This window comes from Lampris incognitus, chromosome 3, assembly GCF_029633865.1.
Source record: "Lampris incognitus isolate fLamInc1 chromosome 3, fLamInc1.hap2, whole genome shotgun sequence".
Classification (NCBI taxonomy): Eukaryota; Metazoa; Chordata; class Actinopteri; order Lampriformes; family Lampridae; genus Lampris; species Lampris incognitus.
This window is the reverse complement of record NC_079213.1, coordinates 8,493,669-8,511,263: the sequence shown is the minus strand read 5'-3', so window position 1 is coordinate 8,511,263 and position 17,595 is coordinate 8,493,669. Positions and strand designations below refer to the sequence as shown.

General features: G+C 44.5%; 2 protein-coding genes across 2 annotated transcripts; one reads left to right on the top strand and one right to left on the bottom strand.

Annotated features, from left to right (window-relative positions):
• Positions 1-471: 471 nt before the first annotated feature.
• nudt5 (nudix (nucleoside diphosphate linked moiety X)-type motif 5) lies at positions 472-7,276 on the bottom strand. The gene is made up of 10 exons (XM_056277893.1): positions 7,087-7,276; positions 6,072-6,143; positions 5,895-5,962; positions 5,747-5,799; positions 5,537-5,644; positions 4,462-4,557; positions 3,004-3,105; positions 1,586-1,594; positions 1,418-1,471; positions 472-1,272 (listed from the first exon to the last, which is right to left on the bottom strand). Exons 2-10 carry the CDS (start codon positions 6,126-6,128, stop codon positions 1,163-1,165), a joined length of 657 nt encoding a protein of 218 aa, XP_056133868.1. The 5' UTR covers positions 6,129-6,143; positions 7,087-7,276; the 3' UTR covers positions 472-1,162.
• A 54-nt stretch (positions 7,277-7,330) lies between these two features.
• Positions 7,331-16,401, top strand: cdc123 (cell division cycle 123 homolog (S. cerevisiae)). Its single transcript, XM_056277886.1, has 13 exons — positions 7,331-7,498; positions 7,957-8,028; positions 8,465-8,528; positions 9,014-9,046; positions 9,168-9,263; positions 9,363-9,469; positions 10,105-10,156; positions 10,320-10,395; positions 11,671-11,793; positions 12,055-12,083; positions 12,184-12,315; positions 13,943-14,080; positions 14,830-16,401. The coding sequence occupies exons 1-13, from the start codon at positions 7,347-7,349 to the stop codon at positions 14,884-14,886; spliced, it is 1,131 nt and encodes a 376-aa protein (XP_056133861.1). The 5' UTR covers positions 7,331-7,346; the 3' UTR covers positions 14,887-16,401.
• The last annotated feature ends 1,194 nt before the right edge of the window (positions 16,402-17,595 follow it).

The window sequence follows — 17,595 nt, the reverse complement described above, 5'->3', positions numbered from 1 at the left end:
GAGGCGGGGAATAGGAGAAGTAAAGAAAATAGATTTACACTGACACATTATTGTCATAAGAGCAAATAGAATGACGGCACAATAGCAGACACTGAATAACAAGTGTTTAAGTAAGTCATAATGGTGTTAAACTAATAAGTAATAGTCGACCCCACCGGTAGTAGACTCGTATCGGATGTGAAGTGCCACTAGAGACCATTTAATTAAAGTAGGCCTGAAATAGAGGGGGGGGTTTTAGGCCTTTTTTTTGATGAAAGTCAGCAGCTCTGACTGGGAATTCATTCCATCGTTTCGGAGTCAGGTGAGAACAGACTGGACCTAGAGCTTCGCCAATTTTGTTAGACAACACAGATAATACCCTACCAGAGGTAGAAGTAGTACAGTAAGCCAGCTCAATACTTTCCCCCTTTGGCGCAAACAGGCATAGGTATAAAAGGTGTATGCAAGAGAGGCCAAGGATCAGGCAAAAGCACAAGTACTCTCAAGTTTATTACATCAAAACAGTTATTCAAATTTGCTCGTTAAGTTCACTATCAAAATCCAGTTAAAAAAGCAAGTTTGGATGTAACCTTGGCACAGGAATGGAATTCTTCCCACCATTTGGGTAAAAACAGAAGGCACGGGTTCCTTCTGCCTTTTAATAATACCCTTTTTTCGATTACAGAAGAGTTAAATCAGTAAGGTAAGTAACATGTTAGCATAGGTTAGGAATGTTTTGATCACACAGTTTATGCTTTCAGGCATCACGCCAAACATAATACTACTTTGCAATTTATAATCTCGTAAAAACCCGAGCACACCCCTTACAAAAGGTACATATGACTTCAGGTACACGGTGACACCTCCGGATTGAGGGCAGAGGTTCATTTCTGGTCTGAGATTATAAATTACAAGTTGAAAGTGACTCGAATGCAATGTGGTCCAAATATAAATCTACACTGCAGTGTGACAGTTTCTCTATTAGTCCATTCCATTTAGTGTTACAGAATGCTACCCCCACCCCCGCCCCCAGCTGCTCCACCTCTCCCATTCCCCCTCGCTCATTCCGTCTCTTTTCCTCTGCAACCCTCCCTCGATCTCTCCCTAACACCCCAACAGCTCTCTCCCCCTCGACCGCTCTCTTTCCATCCCCCACACTCCTCTCCCACACCCCAGCTTCCTCTCACTGCTTGAGGACGGGGAGCTCGTTGGGCTTGAAGAAGGCCTGTGCTATGCCCATGGCGAAGATGTAAACCTTAGAATCCACCACTATTTTATCCTTTTTCAGCAGCCCTGCCGGGACACAGGAGACAGCAACGGCGTCACACAAACAGTCCTGATCCGAACAGGTGCAAATGATGACTACACAACTTTGCAGCAATAGTGTGAATGGAACAAACGTTTGTTAAAAAAAAGAAAAGAAAAGTGAAATCTTTACCGTCTATTTTTGTCTGGAATTCGTCAAGAGGTAAAAGAATGACTTCTACAAACTCTGGAAAAGAAAGACAACATCATGGGAAATTTCACTTGAGCACAACTGCTAATAATGTAAATAATGCTAATAATAATAACAACAACAATAATGAAGTAGAGGAATATAACAAACCTCCATCACCTGTGGAAGAAAAAAAAGAGACATTGTTAATGTTACATAAAAACAAGTTGTTACAAACTAGGTTCACCTCAAATGATGAACTGATTTTATATATATATATATATATATATATATATATAGCGTTTTTTCCCGAAACTGTCAGTGGTGTTGAGTGCTCGACTAATGAGGAGTGGAATATATCAACAAGGATACAGGAAGAAAGATTTAATGCATAGATCTTTTTTCCTGTATCCATGTTGATATTTTGGGGGGGGGGGTTCCCCCCTTTTTCTCCCTAATTGCATTTGGCCAATTATCCTACTTTTCCGAGCCTTCCTGGTCACTGCTCCACCCCCCCACCCCCCGATCCGGGGAGGGCTGCAGACAACCACATGCCTCCTCCGATACATGGAGTCACCAGCCGCTTCTTTTCACCTGACAGTGAGGAGTTTCACCAGGGGGACATTGTGCATGGGAGGATCATGCTATTCCCCCCAGGTCCCCCTCCCACCTGAACAGGCTCCCCAACCGACCAGAGGAGGCACTAGTGCAGCGACCAGGACACACACACATCCGGCTTCCCACCCGCAGACATGGCCAATTCTGTCTGTAGGGACGCCCAACTAAACCAGAGGTAACATGGGGATTCAAACCAGCAATCCCCGTGTTGGTAGGCAATGGAGTAGACTGCTACGCTACCCGGACGCCCACAGACTGAATATATTTTAACTTATTTTTGTGTCATGCCACACAAGTGGTCTGTCCAACGGAAACAGGATTAATAAAGTTCTTTGGAAGTGAAGGGAAAACTAAGAGTGAGTTTGTCTCGGAAGGAGAAGGGGGTCTGTGTGGAGTGGAGGGTCTCAATGACCCAGTCAGTGTGTGTGAAGCATAACCAGTGATAATGTGCTGTTCATGTCTTTTAAACCCTTAACATCCTGTACCCATTCCCAGTAACATCCTGCTTCCTATTCAGCCACATTTCCATACACAACCACCACAACCGTAGACTCCTTCTGTGAGTTACGGAGCAGCTCAGGTGAAGCCATTGGCCATTATCTGCCTTGCTAAAAGGTACTTTGATGGTAGCTGTTGAAGGACTGTGAGAGTGTCAAACACTGTTAATACTTTGTTAAATATTAAGTGCTGAACACACCGGCTTGGAAAATCAGAGTGGGGACTAAACCACCGAACCCTCTGGTTACCAAAAGTGGAATAAAAGGGTGCTGAATGAACAAACGGATCACCATAGATTACTGATGGCAAGCGTAAGCATGTGAGAGTGGGAATAAATGTACCGTATGTAAGAATGACTGAATAAATAATTGAGTGAGTGAATACAAGAGCGAATGAAAAAGTGAGCGAGCAGCTGAAAGAGTGAGTGAATGGGGATGAATAAGAGGGAGAGTGACGATGGGCCGTCTTCTTACCCAGCTGCTGTGTGGGGTTGATGTTCTCTTGATCGTCTCCATTAATGTTGACAGTGATGAGCTGGGTGGTGCAGTTGGACAGGCCGGGGTCCAGACAAGTCACTGTTACAATAATAACAGCAGCAATAATTACATTAAAAGACAACTAATTTTTTTTTGAGGTAAAGTAAATGGACGTAGATAAGAGCAGAACCAACAAACAGAATACAGTGACGCCAATAGAGATAACAGCTAATGAATGAAAACTAATTTTAAGGTACAACCCTAAAAAAAAATTTTTTTAAATCTGAATTATTTATAACTATGGTGAGACAAGGTAACCGCAGTACTGTTTGGCCAATAAACCTCAAAGATCTAATCAAAATCAAAAAGAGTCACCAGGTTTGTTGGGTCAGAACCTTTTCCCGCGCCAAAAAACAAACAAACAAAACAAAAACACAGTTAAGTTTTAGCTTTCATTGTAGTATCTGTTAGGGCGGCACGGTTGCACAGTGGTTAGCACGGTCGCCTCACAGCAAGAAGATCCCGGGTTCGAGCCCCAGGGTAGTCCAACCTTGGGGGTCGTCCTCTGTGTGGAGTTTGCATGTTCTCCCCATGTCTGTGTGGGTTTCCTCCGGGTGCTCCGGTTTCCTCCCACAGTCCAAAGACATGTAGGTCAGGTGAATTGGCCGTACTAAACTGTTCCTACGTATGAATCTGTGTGTGTGTGTGTGTGTGTGTGTGTGTGTGTGTGTGTGTGTGTGTGTGTGTGTTGGCCATGTGATGGACTGGCGGCCTGTCCAGGGTGTCTCCCCGCTTGCTGCCCAATGTCTGCTGGGATAGGCTCCAGCATCCCCACGACCCTGAGAGCAGGATAAGCGGTTTGGATAATGGCTGGATGGATGTAGTATCTGTTGGTAAAGGTCTTCCACAGCTTGTTTTACCATATCTGCTGGTTGGACACGGTAACTTAGCTTCCTTTATAGACAAACCGCTACTGGCTGTCTACCTGTCTGCTATGCTGAAGAATGCAAAGGAGCTTTTCATTTTCCTGTGAAATGCCTACCAGACAGTCACCATTAAAACAAGCAACTCCACATGATCCTGAAATTCATGGGTTAGCTGTCTTGGTTCCCTGGTAAATCAGAAATAAATAGTATATCAAGTCCCTAAGCATGCTGCAAAAAGTAATAGTTTATAATTCCCTAACATTATCGTTTAGCTCTACATCTATGTGCTGCAAGCACGGCATATGGGATTATTTACAAAACCGTGTGAAAATGAGGAATAAATAGAAGGAATGTATACAAAAGGAGATAAGATGGGAGACAGGAAGCAGACAGCGGTCAGCAGTTTTACATACCAATGACCACTGAACACAGATAACAGATGACCTCCCTTGAAACCAAACAACAGTAGCAAGCAGCACAGTTCACTTGTGTAATGTGTGTGTGTGCGTGTGTTTTGAGAACACCACACCTGGGGTGACTCCAACCACCTCTCCTTTGTAGCCAGTTTCCTCTTTTAGCTCTCGCAGTGCCGCAGCCTCTGCACTCTCGCCGTCGTCTATCAGCCCTGGAGACAGAAACACAATTAAATACCAGAGTATTAAGCATCACAATAATCAGTGATCATCAGCAGGTCAGCACAAACATGACATGTCATTATAGCAAACGATTAAAAACTTCAAACAGGGTAGGTTCATTTGACTTTGCATTTTAGGCTTGTACTTTTATTATCAGCATGAGATTCACAATCTATCTGCATTACTGAAAGAGATTAAAGACAAGATCCTGAAGACTGTTGTGGTTGTTTAACCTAATGACACCGCTGGTGATACTGGTAAGTAGAATGGTGTTTGACCATTCCAAACCCCAGAGATCCAGTCATGGTTATTGTGTCATCACCTTCCCCACTGCCAAATAAAAAAATGATTACTGATGTTGTGCAATCTCTTGGGAAAGGTCCCTGACAAGCTTGTTTTGCAATATTTGCAGCAACAGCTTTGCTTTTGCTGCAAACTCAATTTTATCTTTTGCATTTGGCTACTATGATAAAGACATAAAACACAAAACACTAACTTTTCCTAGGAAAGTCCTACCAAATAATAACTATTCAACTAACCAACGACAAAAGTGTTCATGATTTAGATATTTGTGAATTAGTTGTTGTCTTAAATACATTAGCAATTCAACGTATCAAACAGGACAGAACATTTATTTCCATGCTGATCTTCAAGATCGTAGCTTTAACAGGGGAAATGTTTAATTATGGGTTTGTATTATTTAGAGTATGTTACACTAGTAAGAAAATTTACAAAAATATATACACATCTGGATATCATTATCCTTCATTTCAGTGTATCATTATAATAGAGAATCAAAAGAAAGCTACCGGGAGATCATATAATATATATTAAAAAAGTGACCCTGTTTTGAATCTATAACATCACAGATAAAAATGTCGAATTTAATCTATGCCTATTGCTGCAGACTCAAACAATCACGCGTTACACCACATTAAGTTTCAAGGTGTGACTGTGAAACCATCTGACCTGCAGGGAATTCCAGTGTGCAACATCCCAAAGGCGGTCGGAACTGCTTGACCATAACAACACAGTCTTTGTGGAGGGTCCTTTTCAGAAGGGCAATTATTCCCACTCCTGGAAAAAAGGAAGGCCAGAACCTGTGTACTTGATATATGGTGCGTTTCTCTCTGAATTTACATGGATTTGACTTGAAGAAGTAAAATAAAAGTGACTCACCATCTGCCTCTGAGTTTGTTTGTCTTGTTGTCCTTTTAACACTCTCCCAGGTTCTGTTAAATGAAGACAGTAAGTGAATTTCGGCAACAGCAACTCAATGGCATGGAGACCCTGGCTAAACTGTAAATACCTGTTCAAAGATTAGTACCTTGTGTTTCCAGCAGGGTCCACGTATGTGGTCTTCTCAAGCTTCACCCATTTCCCTGCTGTCATGACCTGGATCAAGAGAAATTGTGTTTTTAGACCAGGGGGACCTCATACAACTAGCATCAGGTGTTATTAGACATGTCTGCAGTCACAAGCATGGGGGAAATCTAAACGTTACCTCTTCTTTCACAACGTGAGGGATGGTGGTTGCCTCGGGGTGGTTAACGCCACTCATTTTCTGTCAGTGCAACTAGAATTGGACAAGGTGGTCCAGATTATAACAATGATGACAATAAACCTTTATTCAAACAACAGTTTTTGGACAAAAGTTACTAAGTGCTTTTCAACAATAAAACATTAAAAAAAATGCAACAGAAAACTACAAGAAAAAAAAAGGACGAAATAAAGAAAACTGCAAAAACGATTTCAAAAAAAATCTAAAAGCCAACAGATATTAAGAAAAGGCGTGCGCAAAGAAAGGTGCTTCAAGAGATTTAAAAGAGGATACATAATCTGCCCGCTGAAATGGGGGGGGTCACGCTGTGACGTCACACCGTTTTCTTTTGCTCCCAATTGTACACAAGGTCAGTTCGACAATCAGAAGTAGGGGTGGGAAGGGATTCCCATTATATCCAATTCGTCCGTCTTTCCATGGCACTGCACCGGCATGAAATTCAGACGTCCTCATATGGTACCACACACTTTGTCGATTAAATTACTCACACTGACAATCTATTTCCTAATGAGTACGACCTCGAAAATTAAGTGTCAAGCACTTCAGGAACTATTAATCTGACACCCAGTCGGGGCTTGGTATTTGACTTCACAAATGGGGGAATGAACCCCATTTCTGTTTTTGTAAGCAGATATAGTGGTACTACTCGATCACGTAGTGTGTCCTGCGAGTATCTTGACGATACTATCTGCTATGCCAGCCAGCACTAATGAAAAGTATTCGAGTCAAAGCTGAAAAGAAAACCGGATCCACCACATGACTCTCATCCCAGCCACGGAGCCCTACACACCCCCCCCCCAACCAACATCTGGGCTACGACACACACACCGAAAACAAACAGATTCTAGGGACGTCCCCCGTTATCGGCGAATACCAATTACGACTCACGTACCCACACTTTGACAAAAAGTTTATGTTTTTGTTGGAGGAAAAAGCTCAGCGAAAAGGCAAAACTAACCCGACTCACGTGAAAACCCCACCGTCGCCAAATCACAAGCCAGCGGGCTCGGCTGCAGTCCGCGTGTACCGGGGAAAGTTGTCCCCCTCCTCCCCTCCCGGATCAAAGAAAAGGACATTCGGCGTAAAGCCGTCCTCTTTGTCGTAACGTGTCGTCGTTCGCGTATTACCGAATCATAAAAGTGGACGGGGGAATATGATTTAATCCTCGGCGCGTCCTGATAGAAACCGTAAAAAATAAAAATAAAAATAAAATGTATTATGCGGAACGAAACCGTGGCAAAGCCTTTGACGGAGCGCATTCGGCGACGGACACACTTCCGCTACAGGAATCGCAGCATGAAGAAGGAGCAAGTCGTCAACTGTCAGTTTTCGGTCTGGTATCCGATATTCAAAAAGCATACGATTAAAAGGTAAACGCTTCGACGCTGAACTTAGCGTGTAGGGTGTCGTCTCGGAGTTGTTGCTCTTGCTGTATGGGGTTAAGATTACTTTGCTAGCCGTTTTGGTGAACGTTTAGCCGCGTGAGTGGAATTTTGTTACCCTCATCCTTCACTTGGTTCTCGTCCTTATCTTCGTCATGTCCAGTTTTATTCGTCTGGCCCTGAGTCACAATTCAGTCTCAGAGGGCTTTAAAATTACATCCATTCAATTCTTAAACAGATGAAAACATTAAAGGTGCGAGATCACCTTGTAAGTAAAAACATCAGCAGGAGCATCAGAGGAGGAATTCCTCCTTCCAGGGCGGATAGACATGAAATAGGTGCTGATTTTCGGTTTGCACCACAGGCGTCGTATTTCGCAGGGAGAGGTGGCTGTAATTTACTTGACAGCGTCTTAACACCGTTGCCAACGCTTTGTTGTCTTTCAGTTTGATTCTCCCACTGCCTCAGAATGTGATAGACTATTTACTAGACGACGGAACATTGGTAGTCTCTGGGAGGTAAGGACACCGCACACACAAACCCACATCTTTCTCTTTTTTCCCCCCCTTGCACTCAGTCACTTTCTAAAATTGCCACGTTGTCGAACGTGTATTTTTTGTTTTACTCTCATGCCCTCTGGAGAGAAAAAAACACACACTGAATAAATAACAAACAATTGCACACAAAAAGCTGTCCGTGTATCACTGTTAGGTTTACTGACTGAGCACTACCAACAAGTAAATCAGGCTTTAATAAAAAATCAAATAGAAGTTGTTTTTTTTGTAAATATTGTCTTCCGTCCAACTGAGCAGGTCCTATGTTTTAACATCATTAGCCTTCTTACTGCTAGCATTGGGAGACATTTGCTCATGATAACAAATAGCATTTAGTCTGTGCTAAGTGAGTTATAAAATGTGCCGGTGTTTCTCTTAATGTAATTTTTCTTCCTTCCAGTGACCACAACACACAGCGGACACACACAAACAGCAGCAACTCGGACGACGAGGAAGATATTCAGGTACAGGCTGATGAGAACTCTTAGATGAGATTTTTATAGGTATCATGGGGTAGTAACTAAGGAAGGAAATTCAGTTACCTGGGTCCTTTCTCTCATAGTTATAGAATTAAAACGGCATATTCCTGCCTGTGCAGCCCTGGGATGATAGAGCACCAGAATCTTTTTTAATTCAGCTTTTAAGGAATTAGCGCCATGCTTCAAACAGGTGTACAGTAGTTGCTTGGATATTGCAGGAGCCAGAATGAGTTGTTTTTCCCCGCTATGTAAAGAAAGGAACCCATTGAACACCAAAGAAGAGAAGCCTGCCTTTTCTGATTAGCAGACAGTCTCCTCCTTGCTTTTTCTCATAGTTTCCAAATGGTTAGAACGCTGTCAGAAATTAAGATGATAGCATAAAAGTGTCAACTGTTGTTTTGTAATGGTTCTCCAATACAACCTTTCTTGTCTGTCTTCTGATTTTCCTCTCCTTGCTCTCCCACCCATAGTGGTCAGATGATGAGACAACCACAACTGTCACAGTAAGTGTTTTTGAGTTTGGAGTGAATAAAAGATTTTTATTTTGCCCTGGTCCTTCACATTTAGCATGCAAGATGTATTATAGCTAATGTTCAATGGGTTTGCTTTATTTTTATCTCTAAGGCTCCAGAGTTCCCAGAGTTCACCTCCACGGTACTAGAGGCCATAAACGCCTTGGGTGGTCGTGTCTTTCCCAAACTCAACTGGAGCGCTCCTCGGGTATGAGTACTCCAGTCAACTGTTTTACCCATAGATTGTGGCATGGGGGATTTAGCTATTTTGATATGGTGATTGTATGTGTGTGTGTATTCTCTCCAGGATGCTAACTGGATTGCTCTGAACAGCTCCCTGCAGTGTCAGAGTCTTAGTGACATATTTCTGCTCTTCAAAAGCTCCGACTTCATCACCCACGACCTCACGCAGCCGTAAGTTTTTTTCCCCACTCTACTAGACACTCACACACACACTTAAGCAGGCCCATACATGTGCACCGACCCTCAGGTGAGGGTCGGTGACAGAAAATATGGCGAGTGCACCATAAAGAGAGTGGCTTCAATCAATGGTGAATTATGGTGGCTGTAACTCAGCCTTCTCTGCTAGATGTGCTCATAAGTAATGATTTTGTTTACGTTTACCTCCCCCTGTCCTCTGGTTTCATAATGGATCTGGCTAGCACAGTGGTTGGCCTGGGGAAAACCTAATGCATCTTCTGATTTACTGCAGTATACAAAATCTTGTAAAGGTCTGTGTGGGTGTGTGCGTGTGCGCGGTTGTGCTATGCTGTCTGTTGCCAAACACTTTGATCCAAAGCTAATTACAATACCATGACTGCATGCATTTTGAAGTACAAGAGGCCCAAGGGAAAATTTCCAACTAAGGAACAAAATGGGAAGTTGGACTTAATATACAACATGTTTTTACCACGTTTTAGAAATTGCCACAGAATATAATCTAAATGAACTTAAACCATTTCCATGTTCTTATCAGTGGAGCTACTATGTCATTTGTGTGTGCGCGCGTGTGTGTGCGTGTGCTGTTTAACCCTCGTCCTCCCGTTCAGATTCCTTCAATGCAGAGACCATGACTCTCCTGATCCACTCATCAGCTATGAGGTATTTCAGTCCCTCTATGTCTGAACCAAAACATCAACACACACACATAGTATATGTTACACAGTGTTCTAATAACAAAACGCTGCATGACCTGAGTTTACAAACTGTCCTCAGTGAGCAGAAAATGTCATCTTTGTTTTGTATGTTTGTCCTGCCTGCTCAGCTGGTCCTGAGGAAATGGAGTGAGCTGATTTCTGGTGGAGAGTTCCGCTGCTTCGTCAAAGAAAACAAACTTATTGGTAAAAACGTATGACCTTATACTTAGATAGTGTAGCCATTATTTTTGCCTGTCACATTTTACATGGAGAGTTCAGGAAACTAGATGGTTGTGAGATGTTAAAGTTGCCTTTCACATCATACCAACTTGGTTCTCCAGTGTAATGTTAAAGAAAGATTAGCCTGTGTTTTTAATACTAGGTAGTTGCAGGTTGAATGTGCTCTGCTCAGGGATCAGGAACAAGGTATTGTCGTTTCCTTCATGTACTTGCATACACAAAAGAAATTAAATTCCGTTTCAATGGGCAAGCTGCTGCTTGCCCATCTTTAAAAAAACCACTCAGATTTAGGACATCGTGTACTGCTTGCATAGACAAGACAGAGGGAGTGGTTGATGGAAATTAGACTGTCTCTCTGGTCAGGTTGCAGAACTTTTTTTTTTTTGCAGGTGTGACGTGTTTTGGACAGAAGTATTTGGACTTGAAACATGTAGGGGCGGCAGTCTTATGGGGGAGTTCTGCAGTGTTGGCAGATTTGTTAAAGGAAATGTGGAAGTTATATTTACATACAAATATTGGTGGGGGGGGCACATATTCGAACATAGCAATGTAAAAAAGATGGCTTAATATAAGAATAAGGTGTTAAATAATAATAAGACATAAAATAAGACAAAAATAAGAATAAGGCCTAAAATACGAATAAGACAAAAATAAGAATAAGGCATAACACAAGGATCGAACATGATTGTACAAATTATAATGAAATGTGATGGACTGGCGGCCTGTCCAGGGTGTCTCCCTGTCTGCCACCTAATGACTGCTGGGATAGGCTCCAGCATCCCCGCGACCCTGAAAGCAGGATAAGCAGTTTGAATAATGGATGGATGGATAATGAAATGGAGTTGTATATATTTAAGGTGGGGGATTGTGCAATGTCCTGCTGAGAGGAGTAGTGCAAAAGAGCCGCAAAAAGTGCGATGAGCGGGTGGCCAGGTTCATCTGGGTGACAGCCTGGGGGGAGAAACTGTTTCTTGAGCCTCGTGGTTCGGGCTTGGAGGCTCCAGTATGGCCGGGAGCTGGGTGCCGGTGATGTGCTGGACAGTCTCGACCACCCGCTGCAGGGCTTTCCTGTCAGCTATTGTACAGTTGCCATACCACACTGAGATGCAGTTTGTCATATAGAGTTTGCAGTTACCTTTACAGGAGGACTTCTACATTTGCTCCCTCTATACCTATGCAGATCTCTTTAAAAACACCCTCTCTGCTGCATGTGTGTGTGTCTGTCTTCGTGTATCTCAGGTATCTCCCAGAGGGACTACACCCAGTATTACCAGCACATTTCCAAACAGGAGGACCAGATCTGTCTGTCCATCCAGGAGTTCTTCACTCAACACATCCAGTACAACTTTCTGGACGAAGACTGTAAGTGTGGGAAGGCCGTTACCTTCGTACCAGTGAAAAACTAGTTTTTGATCTGCTGCTCCACCGGGGTCATCAAGACAAATCACTTTGCATTTACTGTCATTGACAAACTTTAAGAATAAATAAGTGATCCTGTCTTTATACTGAAAAACAACCGTAGGCTTCCCTTGATTTCAGTGCAGTTGTTGGCTTTAAAATTTTAAATGGATAAAAATATAATAAATTTTCTTTTGTTTCCGTTTTCTCCATTTTGTTTTACAGTTGTGTTGGATGTGTACAGAGATAGCTGGGTAAGTTGAGTGCTGGAATGTAAACTGCCCCCCAGCTAAGAAATTAATTTCGGTTTAGTATAATGTGTAGTAAGTGCATGCGTGTGTTTGTGTGATATAGGGTAAGGTGTGGCTGATTGACCTGAACCCGTTTGGCGAGGTGACGGATTCCCTGCTTTTCACGTGGGAGGAGCTTACCTCCGGGAACAGCCTCCCAGCCAGTCAGCAAGAAGGAGAGTTCGCCCAGCAACAGGTGAATAACAATATTCCTCAAAAGTAACGAAAAAAGATAAACACCTGAAAGGTCTGGCTTTGATTTAATTAGGAATTGATATCAAGGTGGCACGGTGGAGCAGTGGTTAGCATAGTCGCCTCACAGCATCGAGGTCCTGGGTTCGAGCCCCGGGATAGTCCAACCTTGGGGGTCGTCCCGGGTCGTCATCTGTGTGGAGTTTGCATGTTCTCCCTGTGTTTGCGTGGGTTTCCTCCGGGTGCTCCAGTTTCCTCCCACAGTCCAAAGACATGTAGGTCAGGTGAATCGGCCGTACTACATTGTCCCTAGGTACGAATGTGTGTCTGTGTGTTTGTGTGTGTGTCGGCCCTGTGATGGTCAGGCAGCCTGTCCAGGGTGTCTCCCAGCCTGCCGCCCAGTGACTTCTGGGGTAGGCTCCAGCATCCCCGCGACCCTGAGAGCAGGATAAGCGGTTCGGCTAAGTACCCATGAAAACCATGAAGAATGTACACCTGTTGCTAATCCAAGTTTACCATCTGCAAAAAAAAAAAGGGTTTGCCAGCCATCATCTGCATTTTCTCTGATTTAGTGTGCATAACAAGAGCAAAAACCAGGCTTGGACAACAAAAGATGGCTGACTAACCCCCTGGTTACCACTGTAGAGGGCATAACAACTCATAATCTATGACAAACTGCATTTGTCTGCAGAACAATCTTTTGACCAAACCTGTTTAGTTTGAAGTTTACTTCGAATTGAACCACCCCATTAGATAACCTTTGACGGGCATCCGGGGTAGCGTGGCGGTCTATTCCGTTGCCTACCAACGCGGGGATCACCGGTTCGAATCCCCTGTGTTACCTCCTTCTTGGTCGGGCGTCCTTACAGACACAATTGGCCTTGTCTGCGGGTGGGAAGCCGGGTGTGGGTATGTGTCCTGGTCGCTGCACTAGCACCTCCTCTGGTCGGTCAGGGCGCCTGTTGGGGGGGGGGGACTGGGGGGAATAGCGTGATCCTCCCACGCGCTACGTCCCCCTGGTGAAACTCCTCACTCTCAGATGAAAAAAAGCGGCTGGCGACTCCACATGTATGGGAAGAGGCATGTGGTAGTCTGCAGCCCTCCCCGGATCGGCAGAGGGGGTGGAGCAGCGACCGGGGCAACTCGGAAGAGTGGGGTAATTGGCCGGATACAACTGGGGAGAAAAACGGGGAAAAATCCAAAAAAGAAAAAAGATAACCTTTGAAAATTTGGGAGAAAAACAAGCACATCTCAGTTACAGCTTCATCGACTGGTTGAAAGCATCCTCACTGCACGGAGGACCACGTTATCGAAAACATTCAAGAGGAGAAGCAGGTTGAAGGGGAAACAAGAATTAATCGTTTGCTGTTGGAGAAACATGAACCGCCAGTTTCTGTCACCGTGTAATCTCTTCATCAACACAACAACCTGTTTTTACCTCAAGCATATGTAAAACCTGTGTTTTCCATTTTCCATCAACCTCAAAATTAATTTAAGTGTACCCGGAAGAAAATACAGCGTGTGTGTGTGTGTGTGTGTGTGTGTGTGTGTGTGTGTGTGTGTGTGTGTGTGTGTGTGTGTGTGTGTGTGTGTGTGTGTGTGTGTGTGTGTGTGTGTGTGTGTGCATACAGGAGGGCCCAGCATTCCGTTACCCCACCAGCGAGGTGACAGTCCAGCCCAGTCCCTGTCTGAGCTACAGGGTGCCCAGAGACTTCGTTGACCTCTCCACCGGCGAAGACGCCTACAAGCTCATCGACTTCCTCAAACTGGTAGTTGGGAAGGGCTTAAAAAACATGGCCTGATGCTCTCCCCCCCCCCCCCCCCCCAATCAAAACAGCTTGTGAATTAACGCTGCAAACTTTGTTGTTTTCTTTTTCAAAACAAAGTTCTGCTTTTATTCCCAAGCCGGCATTCTGTGATTTTACTCAAGCCTTCAAACCGCAAAATTATACCGCTAAAGGTGTTTTTCCCCAGGCGTCCGGGTAACGTGGCGGTCTATTCCGTTGCCTACCAACATGGGGATCGCCGGTTCGAATCCCGGTGTTACCTCTGGCTTGGTTGGGCATCCCTACCGACACAATTGGCCGTGTCTGCGGGTGGAAAGCCGGATGTGGGTATCTGTCCTGGTCGCTGCACTAGCGCCTCCTCTGGTCGGTCGGGGTGCCTGTTCAGGTGGGAGGGGAACTGGGGGGAATATTGTGATCCTCCCTCACACTATGTTCCCCTGGCGAAACTCCTCACTGTCAGGAGAAAAGAAGTAGCTGGCAACTCCATGTGGTAGTCTGCAGCCCTCCCCGGATCGGCAGAGGGGGTGGAGCAGATCGACAGGGGGGGTGGAGCAGTGACCGGGACGGCTCGAAAAGTAGGGTAATTGGCCAAGTGCAATTGGGGAGAAAGGGGGGGGGGGAGTTTTTCCCTTTTTTCTGCCTTGTATTTTTCTGAGCAGTTGAAGCGTGCTGTGATGCTGTTGGTGTGAAAGGCGCCGTCTTGGAGTTTAACTTGAGTCTTCTCTCTCCAGAAAAAAGGGCAACAGGAGGACGAGGAGGAGGAGGAGGAAGAACAGGCCCGACAGTGACGCTCATCAGCCTCAGTTAACCTCCCAGTCTCTCGGTCCGTGCTGCTACAGCGTGTCATCGATCACTCGTCTTGTCCAGTGGTTTAGGTCAAACTAGAGGACTACCCGTAAGCATCATTTGTATACACACTTTAGTTTTACGGTGGGTAGTGAATCACTTCTTCTTCAACATATATTCTTTTTAGTTTCGTATTCATACTTGGGAATTTTGAGAGGCGGATCAGGGGTGTTTTAAACAGCTCGAACATACCGGGGATTATTTAACGGGGGAGGCGTTTACCTAGTTTGTCATGTAACCAGATTTTTTAGCATGTATTCATTTATGTAATCTAATCGTCTTTGTCAGAGTCTGTCTTAACGCTGTTGTCTAGGTGGTCCGGGGAAGTGTGTGATGGGAAAGGGGACTCCTCTGTAATCTTGTGCTGTTATTTGGTCTTCTCTTTCCACTGCGCTGTATGTGTTGTGGGTGGAAAGCTCTCATCTGAGGAGCGGGTCTTCTGCTGGAACCAGTGTAACCGTAAAGAACAGCCGCCTCGGTGCTTCTGTACAGTCCGAGCACGAGCATTACTCAGTAAACCTCTTAGTTTCAGTTTCTCAGCCGGGAGGAACCCAAATAGTTACAGCTGCAAGAAAAGGTTTGTGAACCCATTTTGAAACGACTGGATTTCTGCATTAAATACTCTTAAAATGTTGTCTGATCTCCATCTGAGGCACAATAATGGACAAACACAATCTGCTTATAGTAGTGACAAACAGATAACTGAACCTGCTCACAGAAAATTGAATCGGTTCATCTGGACACGACGTTTACACAGCGTTCCAGATGAACCAACTCAACTTTCTGGGATTTCCTTACCTTAATTATTGAGCAGGCATAAAAAGACAGTTGAACTTGTTCTCCTGAATACTGACTGCACCATTTAAACAGCCACAGTCTACTTTAAAAACGTCTGTGAACCTCTGGGCCGATGACTCCTCCACAATCTAGTTGGAGTCGGGGGTTCCAGTCCGTGAGATGAGATTGGAGGTGTGAGTTGTAGAGGTGCCTATGAAACAGGCACACAACGTCCGGTGACTAACGATGGCGAGATGACGCTTCATGAAGCGTTGGAAGGTTTCCAGCACATCGGTTTGCGAGAGGGTTCCTACCCCGAAGGCTTCATGTGCACACTAAGCCTTCTGCGGGTCAAAGAGGGGAAGTCAGGAAAAAGAAATGATAATAGTAATAATCATTACATTCATTTAGCGCTCTTCTAGACACCCAAAGCGCTTCACGTTGAAGGGGGTAACTCCCTACAACCACCACCAGTGTGTAGCACCCACCATATTACAGATGATGTCAAAAATGTGACGTATGTGGAATATTTGGCGCCCACTAGTGAAGGCCTGTGAAAGAAACTACTGTCAGCAGTGTGAAGTAAAGTAATCCGTTTATCTTGTGTATTTTTTTTCTGGGAAGTACATCATGATTGTATAACGTAACTATAATAAATTAATTACCTTCTGAGTAATGCACCAACATTTGTTTGTAAATCCGTTCTTTGGTCAAATAATGTCATCATATTAGAATGACGGGAGACAATATCAGTGTGCCGGAAAGTGTGCGTCAACTGGGCAGAGGGCCGTGAGTGTGCTTGTGTAATCACAGAAAGTTGAATTAGTACGAAATTTGTGTACAGATGAACTGATTCAAATTTCTGTGATTTCCTTACCTGGATTATTGAGCGTGCATAAAGATGTGCTTGTGTTACGTTTCACGAACCTTATCGGGGGGGGGGGTGGTGAGGTCAGTTATCTCATACAGAGGAAACTCTTCTCTTCCTTACTGGCTTCATCTCAAACTACCAAAGCTCAATACTACCAACCACAAATTTCTGAGGGGTTTCTCAGTGTCCCTATTTAAACTGTTGCGCCAAGATCCAAAGCACCTCCCAAACCGGTCAAGTGGTACGAAAGGGCAACAAGGCCTCTGACATCATCAATCACGTCATCAATGTACGAGGAATGATGCCAGGTTATGCGCGTCACAGGAAGCTTGGAGGTCCCGCACATCACATCACTACCGTTACTGGCAGAGTCTGCTTCCCCACAAAGATCTGACCATGCAAACCATACCTGGAGCAGTAGCAATGTCAGAGGACCTCAGAACAAGAATTGTACAGATGCATGACGCTGGAAGAGGCTACAAATGCATTTCTAAGGCTGCTCATCCGTCCTGGGTGTTCCACAACGCTTCTGGGACAATGTTCTGTGCACAAATGAGACAAAAGTTGTACAAAAGAAATGCAAAACGCTATGTTTGGCAGGGGGAAGGGCACTGCACGCCAACACCAAAACCTCATCCCAACCGAGGGGGACGGTGGAAGGAGCATCATGGTTTGGGGCTGCTTTGCTTCCTCGGTGCCTGACAGCTTGCTCTCATTTTGGGAACAATGGGCCTCATTCATCAGTCGTTCGTACGTAAAAACTTGTTGTTGCACACCCATGGAATTTTTTAGCCCTGACGTTTTCCTCAGAGACCAGTGTAGAACCTGGGTAACCCCTGAATTTAGACACCAGTCGGTTAACCCGTGTCTTGGCGAGCCTAGGTGATTGTAAGTGTAAGTGGGACCAAAACTGGCAGAAGAAATCGACCCACAGCCAAAAGAGGTGGGGGCTGTTGAGGATTGTGGAGATAGAATTCAAAGCTCAATCTTTCCGAGAGCTGTA

Bases quoted from the DNA above. Each gene is read 5' to 3' on its own strand.
- nudt5 (XM_056277893.1), bottom strand. From the start codon at position 6,128: ATGAGTGGCGTTAACCACCCCGAGGCAACCACCATCCCTCACGTTGTG. The intron at 5,963-6,071 runs GTAACGTTTAGA...CTCTTGATCCAG, and splicing joins CTCACGTTGTGAAAGAAGAG to GTCATGACAGCAGGGAAATG. The intron at 4,558-5,536 runs GTCAGATGGTTT...TTCTGTCTCCAG, and splicing joins CACACTGGAATTCCCTGCAG to GGCTGATAGACGACGGCGAG.
- cdc123 (XM_056277886.1), top strand. From the start codon at position 7,347: ATGCGGAACGAAACCGTGGCAAAGCCTTTGACGGAGCGCATTCGGCGA. The intron at 8,529-9,013 runs GTACAGGCTGAT...TCCCACCCATAG, and splicing joins ACGACGAGGAAGATATTCAG to TGGTCAGATGATGAGACAAC. The intron at 9,047-9,167 runs GTAAGTGTTTTT...TTTATCTCTAAG, and splicing joins AGACAACCACAACTGTCACA to GCTCCAGAGTTCCCAGAGTT.